At 44.5% G+C, this 12417-nt stretch overlaps 1 protein-coding gene across 1 annotated transcript in view; it reads left to right on the top strand.

The window, feature by feature from the left end:
- Positions 1-5248, top strand: part of PSMB2 (proteasome 20S subunit beta 2) — a 33509-nt gene extending 28261 nt beyond the window's left edge. Inside the window, 4 exon segments of the mRNA XM_030326760.1 lie at positions 787-949; positions 2432-2481; positions 5014-5065; positions 5068-5248. Coding sequence (XP_030182620.1) covers positions 787-949; positions 2432-2481; positions 5014-5065; positions 5068-5120 — 318 coding nt within the window. The 3' untranslated portion in view covers positions 5121-5248.
- The last annotated feature ends 7169 nt before the right edge of the window (positions 5249-12417 follow it).

Below are 12417 nucleotides of genomic sequence, written 5' to 3'. Positions count from 1 at the left end.
ACATTTATTTTATTTTTGAGAGACAGACACAGTGAAAGAGGGAGATGGGCACAGAGAGAGGGAGATACAGAATCCGAAGCAGGCTCCGGGCTCTGAGCTGTCAGCACAGAGCCCGATGCGGGGCTCAAACTCATGAACAGTGAGATCATGAACCAAGCTCAAGTCGGCCGCTTAACCAACTGAGCCACCCAGGCGCCCCTAGAGCATGTAACTCTTGAGTTTGAGCCCCATGGTGGGTGTGGAGCCTACTTAAAATTTAAAAAATTTTTAAATGTTTAGTGGTTTGACTTAAATTTTGGGGACCTACTATCCTTTTGCACCCCAAGTTGTTTCTTTAATACTATGGCATATAGTCTACCATCTGAAATTTTGGTCCAGGTGCCCAGATGGAATCTGTTTATTTTGGAAGATGTGGTTGGAGCTGCCGCTTTCTTTAGTCTGTGGCCTGACACTCTCAGAACTGTGTTTTTTGGTTTCAGCAGTTAGAAAAGACGTAAGAGCACCTATGTTCTGCTTTTGTAACAAGTTCTTGTCCACAGGCTTTACGAAGAAAGCAGCTTTTTTGAATACCAATAAGTGCTCCCAATGCCCTTACATTCAAACAAGCTAACTTCCCTTTACAAACTCTTACCACACTCTTAGGCCTTTAGATTTCTCTCAGTTTTTAGTTTCATCATGATTTACTTAGCTGCTGTTATTTTCTTATTCATCAGGAATTGGAATGATCCCATTTGTCATGGAAAGAGATGTTGGTGCTACTGCTTTGACCATGTCTTTCTTCTGCAGACCCCGTATCATGTCAACCTCCTCCTGGCTGGCTATGACGAGCATGAGGGTCCAGCGCTTTACTACATGGACTACCTGGCAGCCTTGGCCAAGGCCCCTTTTGCAGCCCATGGCTATGGTGCCTTCCTGACTCTTAGTATCCTGGATCGATACTACACTCCAAGTAAGTTCTAGCACTCTAGGTAGGGAATACAGTCCCGTCCTGAGCTGCCTTCTGGTTTTGTACACTACTCCTGGAGTTGGGTGGTCGGGGCTTGAATAGAGGATGGATCCTAGGAAGCACATCCAGGTACCTTCTGGAAGCTGCTCTCCCTCCAGGTCAGTAGGGTTCTTGAAAAGCTAATAAAAGTCCTTCTTTTACCAGACAGAGGAGATACTACATATGTCCAGAGCTGGGTTTTGTTTTGTTTAAAAGGGTGCTACAGTAGTGAGTAAAATTAATTTTTCAGTTACAAAAGTTCCGTTTTTTAATTCATTTTGCCCAGCCTAGATGCTTATTAGCATCTCAGCTATAAAGAATGAGCAAATAAGCGAAGTGGTTTGCATGTTTGAGTTTGTGAGGATGAACAGGTCCCCAGAATGACAATGGAAGATTTCTTTGCTTAAACATCAAAGCTTTTAAGGCCACAAGCCTTGGCCCTTCGCTTGGTTCTTTATCAGCTGCTGGCTGCCCCTCCTGTGAGAAAGAGCTGGCTCTCTACTTGTCAGTAACTGTTAGCTTGGCAAAGCTTCCAGCACAGGGATGCTTTTGTGCTACATTCTATCTTCTGACTCCAATCCCAACCTTGACTTTAGCCATTGTGAGCAATAGGTACTTGGGATTCTTCACTTTTCTAGGCTAGAGATGCAGCCCAGATAGCCATTCCTCTCCTTAAATTCCATTCTTCCCTATCAGTACAGTAAAAATCTGGCTTCTTTACTCTGTTTTTTGGTGCTGCCCTCTCACTCAACCTTAGCCATGCCAGAGCTCCAGGCCACATCCTGAAAAGCATTAGCCTGGCCTCCTAATGACTGTTTCTTGATTTGGCATCTGTCAGTAATACAGCTGACTTGCCCACCAAAATCACCACTAACCACCCTTGAAGCCTAACTGCATAATATGTCATCCCAGTTTGCCATGCCTGTGGACAGTTCCTTTGGCTCCTGTTTTATGAGAGTCTCAGCCCTATCCCATGAATTCTCTTTCCATTGTTAAACTGAGACCCAGCTGGGAAAGTGAGGCTAAAACTCTGGCCTGTCCTCCCTTGCCCTGATTTGCAGCTGGCTAGGGCAGATGGAACCGATTTAAGCCCTAGTCTAAAAGGGTGGGGTGGGTAGGGGTGAGGGGGATGGGCGATAAAAAAGAGGCAAGCCGCTGGACTTCTCTAGAGGCAGGCCCTGGCCATGGGAGGCAGAATTCCGTCATGCTTACCCTTCTCTGTAGCAAATCAATTTGCAATGGCTTGTGGCTGCTGGAGCACTGGGTCTGGGGCATCCTCCACTGCATATGGAATAAGTTTGTTGCAAGCTAGAAGGCTAGGTATTTTTTTGCCTTTTCCGTTTGTGTGGCATGCTGACCTGAAGAAATTTGAAACTTAAAAGTTGTGACAGAGAGTTGGACTTGATGGCAACTCCTTGAATACGTGGCCTCTGTGTTCTCTTTCAGCTATCTCTCGTGAGAGGGCAGTGGAGCTTCTTAGGAAATGTCTAGAGGAGGTGAGTAGTTCCCACAGGACCCTGAAAGGAATGTTCTCTGTTTGCCAATATTGTTCATTCCTTGGTTGCAGTTTTTCCCTGATCTTTGCCAGAAGGTGTAATAAATACACACTAACCAGATGTGAAGTTGCTACCAGGGATAGAGTTTGGTGGGTAACAAACTCTCATGGGTTACCTCCCATCAATGTCAATTTTACAATTTCGTTATCTTTTTTTGGCTCATCCAACCTAGTGATTCTCAGAATTTGGCATGTATAAGAATCATCTTGGGAACTGTTTTTTTGATTGTTTTGTTTTATTTTTGTTTTTAAGCAGATTCGTGACTACCCTACTCCCATTCCCACCACTGATTCTGATTCAGTTGTCCTGGTGTAGAGTCTGAGTATTTGATTAGCAGTCCCAGGTGATTTTGCTGCAGGCGGTAACTGGGTCATATTTTAAGAACTACTACCTTAGGGACGCTTCAGTTGGTTAAGTGTCCGACTTCAGCTCAGATCATGATCTCACAGTTCGTGGGTTCGAGCTCTGTGTTGGCTCTGTCCTGACAGCTCAGAGCCTGGAGCCTGCTTTGGATTCTGTGTGTCTCTCCTCTCTGCCCCTCCCCTGCTCCTGCTGTGTCTGTTTTCTCTCTCTCAAAGATAATAATAAAAATTTAAAAAAATAAAAGAACTATCTTAGACTTAATGCCTGCTGTATTTGTGTCACCTGGGGTTGCCATACCCCAGGTGTCTGCTTTCTTTTTAAAAAATTTTTTATTTTTAATGTTTATTTTTGAGACAGTGCCAAGTGGGGAGGGGCAGAGAGAGAGGAGACACAGAATCTGAAACAGGCTCCAGGCTCTGAGCTGTCAGTACAGAACCCGATGTGGGGCTCTAACCCACAAACCGTGAGATCATGACCTGAGCCAAAGTCAGACACTTAAGCAACTGAGCCACCCAGGTGCCCTGTGTCTGCTCTCTTAACAGTCCATTAGTCCTGGAGAGAAAGGCTTCCTGAGAATTCAGGAGGCCATAGAAAGCAACTGGGAAGCTTTAAGCAGAAGAGGAGAGTAGCCTTTAGTTTATGAGGCCAGGAAAGTGGACCCCGCCCATTAATACTGCTGCTAAGAGTCTAAGGCTTCGGGTTATGTATGGAGGATGAGGAGGAAGAGAAAGCAGCTCCCTTAGGCTTTTAAATTCTTTTACTGTTCTTGTGGCCTAAGGATAACTTGAATTTGTGGTCTAGGAGAGAGCAGGTGGGTGAGAGCAGGTGGGAGCACTGAGCATAATGTCAATTTGCCTCTTATACAACCCTGTCTTCTTCAGTCCACAGTGTCCCCCTTCTTCCTCATGTTTGCAAATCCCCTTTACAAAAGAAACTGAGGACAAACTCATTACTTTGCTTAGCCATCCAGCTAAGAGACCATATTAGTCCAGCAGTCCTAAGTGTTACAGGGGGTGTCAGGGAGAAGCCACTGGCATATCAAGGGCTTTGAGACTTCATTCACTATGGACCCTAAACACGATCATTTTAGAAACCCATATTTCTTGTCACCTTTTCTTGATTTTAGAGCTTGTTTTTGGATGTAGGTCATCAGCCAGAGGAGACTCTGGAAATGGAATGGGTTTTTGATGCCCAGTCCTCAGCTGTAAAGGAGATGGGAAATATCACAGGAGGGAGGGCTTGGGCCTGGGGAGGTGGACATTTCTGGGATATGCTTCTAAGGGAGCAAGTAGAGCTTTGTGCCTTCCCTCTGGAGACTAAGTGAGTGTCCGGGAAGGGTGGCCACAGAAGCCAAGATTTCCTCCAGCCGTCTTCCTCTATAATCACCAGCCAGGTTAGTGGGGCTGTCTGCTTCCATGCACAATAGAGCACTGCTTGTTTGGAACAGCCTCTCAAGCAGAGAGTCTTAATGAGAGTGCGGAGGTGTTATTTTAATCACAGATCAGCTTGGACTGCAGGAGTTGGAAGTAGGGGTTGTTCCAAGAGCAGTTCTTCCAACACCCTTCCGCCATTCCTGTGGCCACACACAGACACACACACAGACACACAGACACAGACACACACACACCACACACACAGATGGAGTCACACAGTCAGTCCTTATAATGTCAGTGGGTGGGGCTATGGTGACTGGAGTAAATTCTTGGGACATAGGAATACATTGCTTTGGTCCAAAGCTTATTCCTAGAGCAATCACTCTTTGTAGGCTGATTACCTTGAGACATTTTTAGAAAGAAGTCTGTGTTTACCAAACTGATTGGTAGCAGACTGTGGGGAATAGAGCTTTGGATTTTCTTACTCTTTCATCAGCTGACTGACCAGAGACAAGCTCCCAGCTGCATCTCCCAGTCCTCCCCACCACCTTCCAGCCTCCAGCTGCAGTTTGGGGTTTCTTCAGTGTCTGAGTACTGACTGCCCCAGTACAATATAAGCTCCACAAAAGCAAGGATTTTTATCTGCTTGTATGCCCAGTGCCCTCGTAGAGAGCCTGGCCCATAGTTAGTGCTCAGTAAATACTTTTTGACTGATTTTCTTCATCTCTGTCTGCAGCTCCAGAAACGCTTCATCCTGAATCTGCCAACCTTCAGTGTTCGAATCATTGACAAAATGGCATCCATGACCTGGACAACATTTCCTTCCCTAAACAGGGCTCCTAACCTCATGCCTTCCCTCCAACTTGCCAGGGAACTTTTTTTTGATGGGCTCCTTCGTCTTTTTCTACTCTTTTGACGTGCATCCTTGATAGATGGTTAATTCAGAATAAAGCTGAATCTGGATACATTGAGCTGTCTGTTTTGAGTCTCCATTTACCTATCATCACTTCAGGACAGAAATGGAGAAGGATTATCTGCATTGGACTTTTTGCTGGGACTGTCTTTCCTTCTGCCCCTTTCTCTTCATTAATGCTCTAATTGTCCTTTTAGCTGATAGCCCCGCATTCAGTTTCACTGCCTAGCTTCCGAAGTCTAGCTCTTTCATATATCTTGCTTGCTAATGTCTCATTTCCCTAAAGCAGTGGTTCTTTTTACCCCTAAGCTTAACGTTTTAAAAATTAGTTTGAGGGGCGACTGGGTGGCTCAGTTGGTTGAGCATCCGACTTCAACTCAGGTCATGATCTCACTGTTCGTGGGTTTGAGCCCCGCATTGGGCTATGTGCTGACTGCTCAGAGCCTGGAGCCTGTTTCAGATTCTATGTCTTGCTCCGCTCACACTCTGTCTCTCTCTCTCAAAATAAATAAACATTAAAAAATAAAAATTGGTTTGGATACATAATACGTACACTTAGTAAAAAATGCAAGTGATACAAAGACACAGTAAAAATGTTTCTGCTGTCCCTATAATTTGATCACCTGCTTCCCTTCCCAGAGGAAACTTCAGATACTAATTTCTTACCTAGCCTTTAAGATAGAAGTTGTTCCTGTATAAAGCACGAACACACATGTATGCACGCGCACGCATACACACATAACCCCTCTTAAAAGTATTTGTAAATGGTCTGCATACTGCTTTTTAATTAATTAATTAATTTTTAACGTTTATTTATTTTTGAGACAGAGAGAGACAGAGCATGAACGGGGGAGGGACAGAGAGAGAGGGAGACACAGAATCGGAAGCAGGCTCCAGGCTCTGAGCCATCAGCCCAGAGCCCGACGTGGGGCTCGAACTCACAGACTGAGATTGTGACCTGAGCTGAAGTCGGACGCCTAACCGACTGAGCCACCCAGGCACCCCACTGCTTTTTAATTTTAACATATACTAGATTGTTCTATATCAGTATACCATATACCTATTATTCTTGTTGACAGTTGGGCAATGTTCTATAAATTGAGTGCTGTAGTTAATTAACCAAATACCTGTATTACTTCCTAATCTAGCTTTTTGGGAATGAATAATGTAAATGTTTTTTGATTAGTGCCACTAAAATGATGGTTCTTAACTGGATGTATGTATCAGAATCATCCGGGGAGTTTCTTTTTTATACATGATTAGGCTGCACTCACTCCAGATTCTAACTAAGCAGGTTTGGGGCCTAGACATAGGAATATTTTCAAAGCTTCCAGTAATTTGTGTCTTCAACCGTGATAGAGAATGGTTGGATGGAAAGTTTCTTTAGAGCGTGGTCTCAGCTTAAGCATGAATCTCAATTCCCTGGAGGGCTTATTGATACACAGCTTGCTGGGTGTTTCCCTGTAGCTTCTACATGTTTGGGTATGGCCTGAGATTCTGCATTCTAACATGCTGGTCCGTTAACACACTTAGTCTTTTTTTTTTTTTTTTTTTTTTAATGTCTCGTTTTACTTTTGAGAGAGAGAGACAGAGTGCGAGTGGGGCAGGGGCAGAGAGAGAGAGGGAGACACAGAATCCAAAGCAGTCTCCAGGCTCTGAGCTGTCAGCACAGAACCTGACACAGGGCTCGAACTCACAAACCAAAACATGGGAGATCATGCCTGAGCCGGTGGTGTTCTTAACCAACTGAGCCACCCAGGTACCCCTAAAACCCCACTTGGTCTTAAACTAAGATGAGCCCTACTTTATCCAGTTCTGTGCTACTCTTAATACCATATACAGATAATTTTTTTGTTTATCTGAAGTAAAATACCATCTCTCTAAGATACTACCTACATTCAGAACCTTTGTACTAACTATTGTGTTAACATCAGATTAGAATGTCATATACTTTGTGAGACACCTGTGGTGGATGTTTAAACCATAAGAAGAAATTTAATCATTGGGTAAATGGGGGAAAAGAGATTCATATCACCACAGCTAGTTCAACCTCTACTACCACTATGAATATGCATAGGTTTTGGCTTTTGGCTGGATTTCTGGGTCTTTTTCTAAGGCATCTATTTTTAGAGCTCCACAGGTGATTCTGATGCTTGCCCCAGTTGAGTATCCGTACTAAAATTTAGGAGTCCTTCATGGTTTTCCCATCTGTGAAATGGTCAAAATTGTACCTATTCCATGGGGGATAGTTAGGAGGATTCCATGAGGTAATGTGAAGCGTTTTGAACAGGGCCTGGTATGCGGTAAGTATATAATCATTGTGATACTGCATCCACTGCTCACCAGGAATAAACTTGTTATTCTGCATCCATGCGTCACCAGGAATGAAATGGTTCTCTGTCTTTGAAGTGTCCCCAGGGCAAGCTGGGTAAGTCCACCAGCCTACCCTAACTCCCAGTCTCCTTTCTCCAATCCATATCTCTTTTCTGAGCCCCAGATCAACTTATTCCTAAGCATCTCACCTCCAGCATCAGATGCTCTACCGACTGAGCCAGCCAGGCACCCTGGCATCATTTTTTTTAAGAAACTTAATTTAGAATAAATTTGGTGTTATACAAAATTGCACAAGATAATGCAATGTTTCCTTATACCTCTCCCCTGGCTCCCCCTTAGGTTAACATCTTACATAGCCACTGTGCATTTGTCAAAAACTAAAACCAATATTGATTAGTACATTAGTATTAGCTCTGACTTTTATTCAGATTTTATCCATTTTCCCATGAATGTCCTTTTTCTGTTCTGGAATACAGTTCAGGATGCCACATTGCACTTAGCTAGGCACCATTTTTGGTGCCTTTTTCTCCTTCCTTCACATAGTCACTGAGTTGTAGCAGTTTTACTTCCTAAATCTCTTTTAGTAAACCTCCCAAGTATTCTGGTTTATCATTCACCTTCTTTCCTGGACTATTTTAACATCCTCCTACCTTCTCTACTTTTAATCTTTTTTCCTCTCTAGTTCTTTCTCTGTACTCTACAAATTTGACCATCCATACATCTTTTCACTTAAAACTTTGATGGTTTTCCACTGTTTCTAGAATAAAACCCAGTTCTTTAGTTTGACATGCGAGGCATTTCATAATCCTCTCCCATGCTAGCTCCCCAGTTTCTTTTCCCTCTTTCATACTTCATAAAGCCCGTGATCCAACTGAATTTCCATGGCCTCAACATACATTTATGACTTCACACCTGTATATGCCCACTGGAAGGGTAAGCATTGCTTCTTGAAATTTTTCTTACAGATAATGTATATGTGTGTGATTGAGTCATAATGCAATACGCTGTTTTCTCATCTGTTTTCTTCCACCAGAGTTAATTTTTTTAATGCCAGCTGTATCCCTCTAAATTGATTTCCTGGAGTTTGAAAAAATTCACTGATTGTTTAACACTCATGCCCGAACTGCTCAGAATGGTCTTCCGATTGGTTCCCATCTGCTTTCAGGTGATTAATACACAGAAAGCAATCTATTCCTTCGTGGGGTAGAGGAGATAGGTTGGAGAAGAGAACAGCTGGTTTGCCTCAGGGTAGGGAAGCTGAGCCCTGACTAGTAAAGAGTTTGGAGAAGCGGACAAGGAACCTCTGAGTGGTGGAGGAGGGTGCTGAGAGAGCTTGAGAAATGCTTGGCTTCCCAGCTCAGCAACAATGGCTGAGCCCGCTCTGCCTGAAGCCCAGAGTCCTTTCACTGTTCTTTGGGCCCTTTGCTCGACGCAGGCAAAAGTTCTCAGTATCCTAATTGTCTGCTGCTCACTTAGCTCCTCTGTGTGTTAGGAGGTTGTGTTTGACAGGAGAGAAAGGCCTGCTGCTCAGCCTCACTCACCTAACTTCATGAGGTTTGAAAGAGGGAAGGTGGTCAAAGGCTACTCATTCCTTCAGGAGCACCGTGATCCTTTAAGACAAATGAATATGGGGCACTTAGGGTGGCTCAGTTGGTTGAGCATCTGACTTTGGCTCAGGTCATGATCTCGCAGTTCACTGAGTTCAAGCCCCATATTGGGCTCACTGCTATCAGTGTGGAGCCCGCTTCGGATCCTCTGTCCTTCTGTCTCTCTGCCCCTCCCCCACTTGTGCTCTCTCAAAAATAAATAAAACATTTTTAAAAAGGTTTAAAGAAATGAATATGAACTCAAAACATTGATGCTTACCTAGTCTAAATACTCCATTTAATTCATAGCTACTTGGTTTGTGAGAAAGAAGTCATGTAATCTGTATATACTTTTTCTTTAATCATCATTTACTTTTCCTTAGGGGTAGACCCAGTTTGTCAGGGGATAAAACACAATTTATTTTGCTATGGAATCACCAACAAACAGAAGTTAACTGGGAAGAGTCAAATTCTGAGACCTCATTAGAAGCTTCTTATGCCACTTATGTTCTCCACAGTATACTCCTGCCTCTGTACTGTTACCATCTTGACCATATACTGGAGGACAAGAGCCTTAGGGCCCGTAGGGCTGGAGAACCTACTTTTGTTTGACTCAGACCTGAGAGCACCTTTGCAGAGGGCATGTGGAGCAGTGGGAATGGAGGGGTGGAAGAGACAGACCTGTATGAGTCCCTCTTACTTGCTCTCTGACCTTGGTCAAGTTGCTCAGAGCTAGAATTTTATCTCTAAAAAAGAACTTGGTGAGGACTACATGGTTAACTTAGGGAGAGTTGTCCAGCACTGAATGGTTGATGATAAACTGGTTCCCTCCATGTTCACCGTAGAGATATTTACAGCCTTTTATTGATTTATTACCACGTGCTGAGCATTGTTTAAGTGCTATATGTCTGTTATTTCATTTAATCCCCTCAACTTCCTGTAGTCTCAAACAGCTTTAGTGGTTGAGTGTCTCTTGCCAGGCCCAGGGCTTTGGTTAAAGCAGAGCATTCCAGCCTTTCTTCCTCCTTTCATATGGGTGGGATGAAGCAGTGAACCTTCTTGGGAAAAGAAATCACATCTTTGGACCTTTCCCTAGGAGATGCTTCCTGGACTTCATGTTCCCTTAACTCCCAGCATCTTTGATGACACACCCGCAAAGAACTGGGGAAGAGCATTCCAGGCAAAGAGAACAGTGAGTGCAATGACCCTGAGGCAGAAAACTAAGTGGTAATTGCAGCAACAAAAAGGAAATTAGTGTGGCTAGAGCAAAGGGAATGATGAAGAGAATAGTTGAAGGTTGGAGGTAGACAAAGTCCAGGTCATTGCAGGGCTTAGTATGAAGGTGTACCAGTAAAAATAGACCAGTTGAAAGTTACTTCAGTAGTCCTGAGGACGAGGGTAGTGGCAGAGGAGATAAAAGAGGATGGACCTTCTGATGCATTGGGTATAGGGAAAGAAATAGGACTCCTCCATTTCCAGCTTGAGCAGCTGGGTGGGGAGTGGTACGATTTACTGAGAGGGAAACTGTGGAGGAGGTCAAGATTTGAGAACCTGGTCACGTGCTCCATTTTGGACATAAATTTGAGATGCCTGGTAGACAATCCAGTGGAGACATCAGACATCCTGATTCACCTGCAAGCCTTGAGTTCAGGCAGAAGTCCCCAGGGAACACCAACAGAGGTCAAGTAGAGAACGAGCCAGAGTTGGAACCATGGAAGTCGGAGAAAACCAGAATTTGGGAGGCACAGAGAAGAGTGTTTCAAAAAAGAGAAAGTGGTCAGCCTATCAAGTGCTGCTAAGTCCAGAGAAAAAGGCCTTTGGATTTGACATTGTGGCTGTTGATCACCTTGCTGAGTGGATTTCGATAGACTGGTGGGGGTAAAAGCCAGATTAAAGTGGGTTAAAGAGTGAATTGGGGGTGAGGAAGTGGAGGTAGAGGTATAGCAATCTTTCAAAAACTTTTAACTGCAAGGGAAATAAATGGGGCAGAGACCCTAGAACGTGAGTGCTTTGGGGAGTGATGTAGTAGATGATTGTGTAGATGGAGAGACTGATGGATACAGGAAAGAAAAGATGCCTAGCGAATGAAATCCTCAAAAAGAGCCGAATTAGCATCGGGGACACACACACACACACACACACACACAGGTAGTCACGAGCATTCATGCTGACACATACAGACCCCACCATGGTCATGGTAACATATCACACAGACCTAACAGCCAGACTGACACATTTACACACAGGCCCACGAAGTTACAAAAGTACATGTACAGCCCTGGGATTCACACACACACACACACACACACACACACAAGTAACAGACGCTGACACAGCAAACAGACCCACTCTCTATACCCCCTCACACAGAGGTGCCCACAGCCCCTTCCAGTGATTCCTCCTTAGAGGCTCCTTGCTCTCTTGAGAGGCAATCCAGGCCTGGGCTGAAGAAGGACAGGGAGGTTTCATACCCAATGAATAGGTTTTATTAAGAATGAGAAAGGGGCGCCTGGGTGGCGCAGTCGGTTAAGCGTCCGACTTCAGCCAGGTCACGATCTCGCGGTCCGTGAGTTCCAGCCCCGCGTCGGCTCTGGGCTGATGGCTCAGAGCCTGGAGCCTGTTTCTGATTCTGTGTCTCCCTCTCTCTCTGCCCCTCCCCCGTTCATGCTCTGTCTCTCTCTGTCCCAAAAATAAATAAACGTTGAAAAAAAAATTAAAAAAAAAAAAAAAAAAAGAATGAGAAAGCCATCGGAGAGTCAAAAAGGTACATGGACTGCAGGGTCAAGAGAAACAACAGCAAGTACAAAATCCCCATGACAACCTCAGGGTCCCTGATACAATCTTTCTTCCTTCCTGGCCCACCCACAGCCCTTTTCGAGCAAAAACTCCCTCTCCATCCTGGTCCAGCCGGACGTCTTGGTGCATAAGCAGAAAACAGTGAAATGAGTCCTCCACTCATTGGGATAAATAAGTTGCACTCGACATTTTTAAACTTTCAAATTTAATTACAACATACATAAATAAATAGGACAAACAGCAACAGGACTGTGAAGTGCAGCCTCGATTCAAGTTCTGTAATTTGTGCTTTATCTTTGCTCCTTGGGGTTTCCTCCTGCCCACTTCTTTCCAAGAGTGGGATGGTTCCAAGAAACCCACGGGGGCCCCCTGCCAGCACCCCTTTTCTGGGGGTAGGAGATTCTGGGATGAGGGCACCAACTCCTCAGCACCTCTGGTTTGTTAACAATTTCCCTCCCGCCATCAGTAAAAACAGCAAGGTTTTGGCCTCTAGGAGAATCCACCGCTGCCC

Source organism: Lynx canadensis, chromosome C1 (genome assembly GCF_007474595.2).
Source record: "Lynx canadensis isolate LIC74 chromosome C1, mLynCan4.pri.v2, whole genome shotgun sequence".
Classification (NCBI taxonomy): Eukaryota; Metazoa; Chordata; class Mammalia; order Carnivora; family Felidae; genus Lynx; species Lynx canadensis.
Note: the sequence above shows the minus strand (reverse complement) of the source record. Positions and strands in the feature narration are given on the sequence as shown.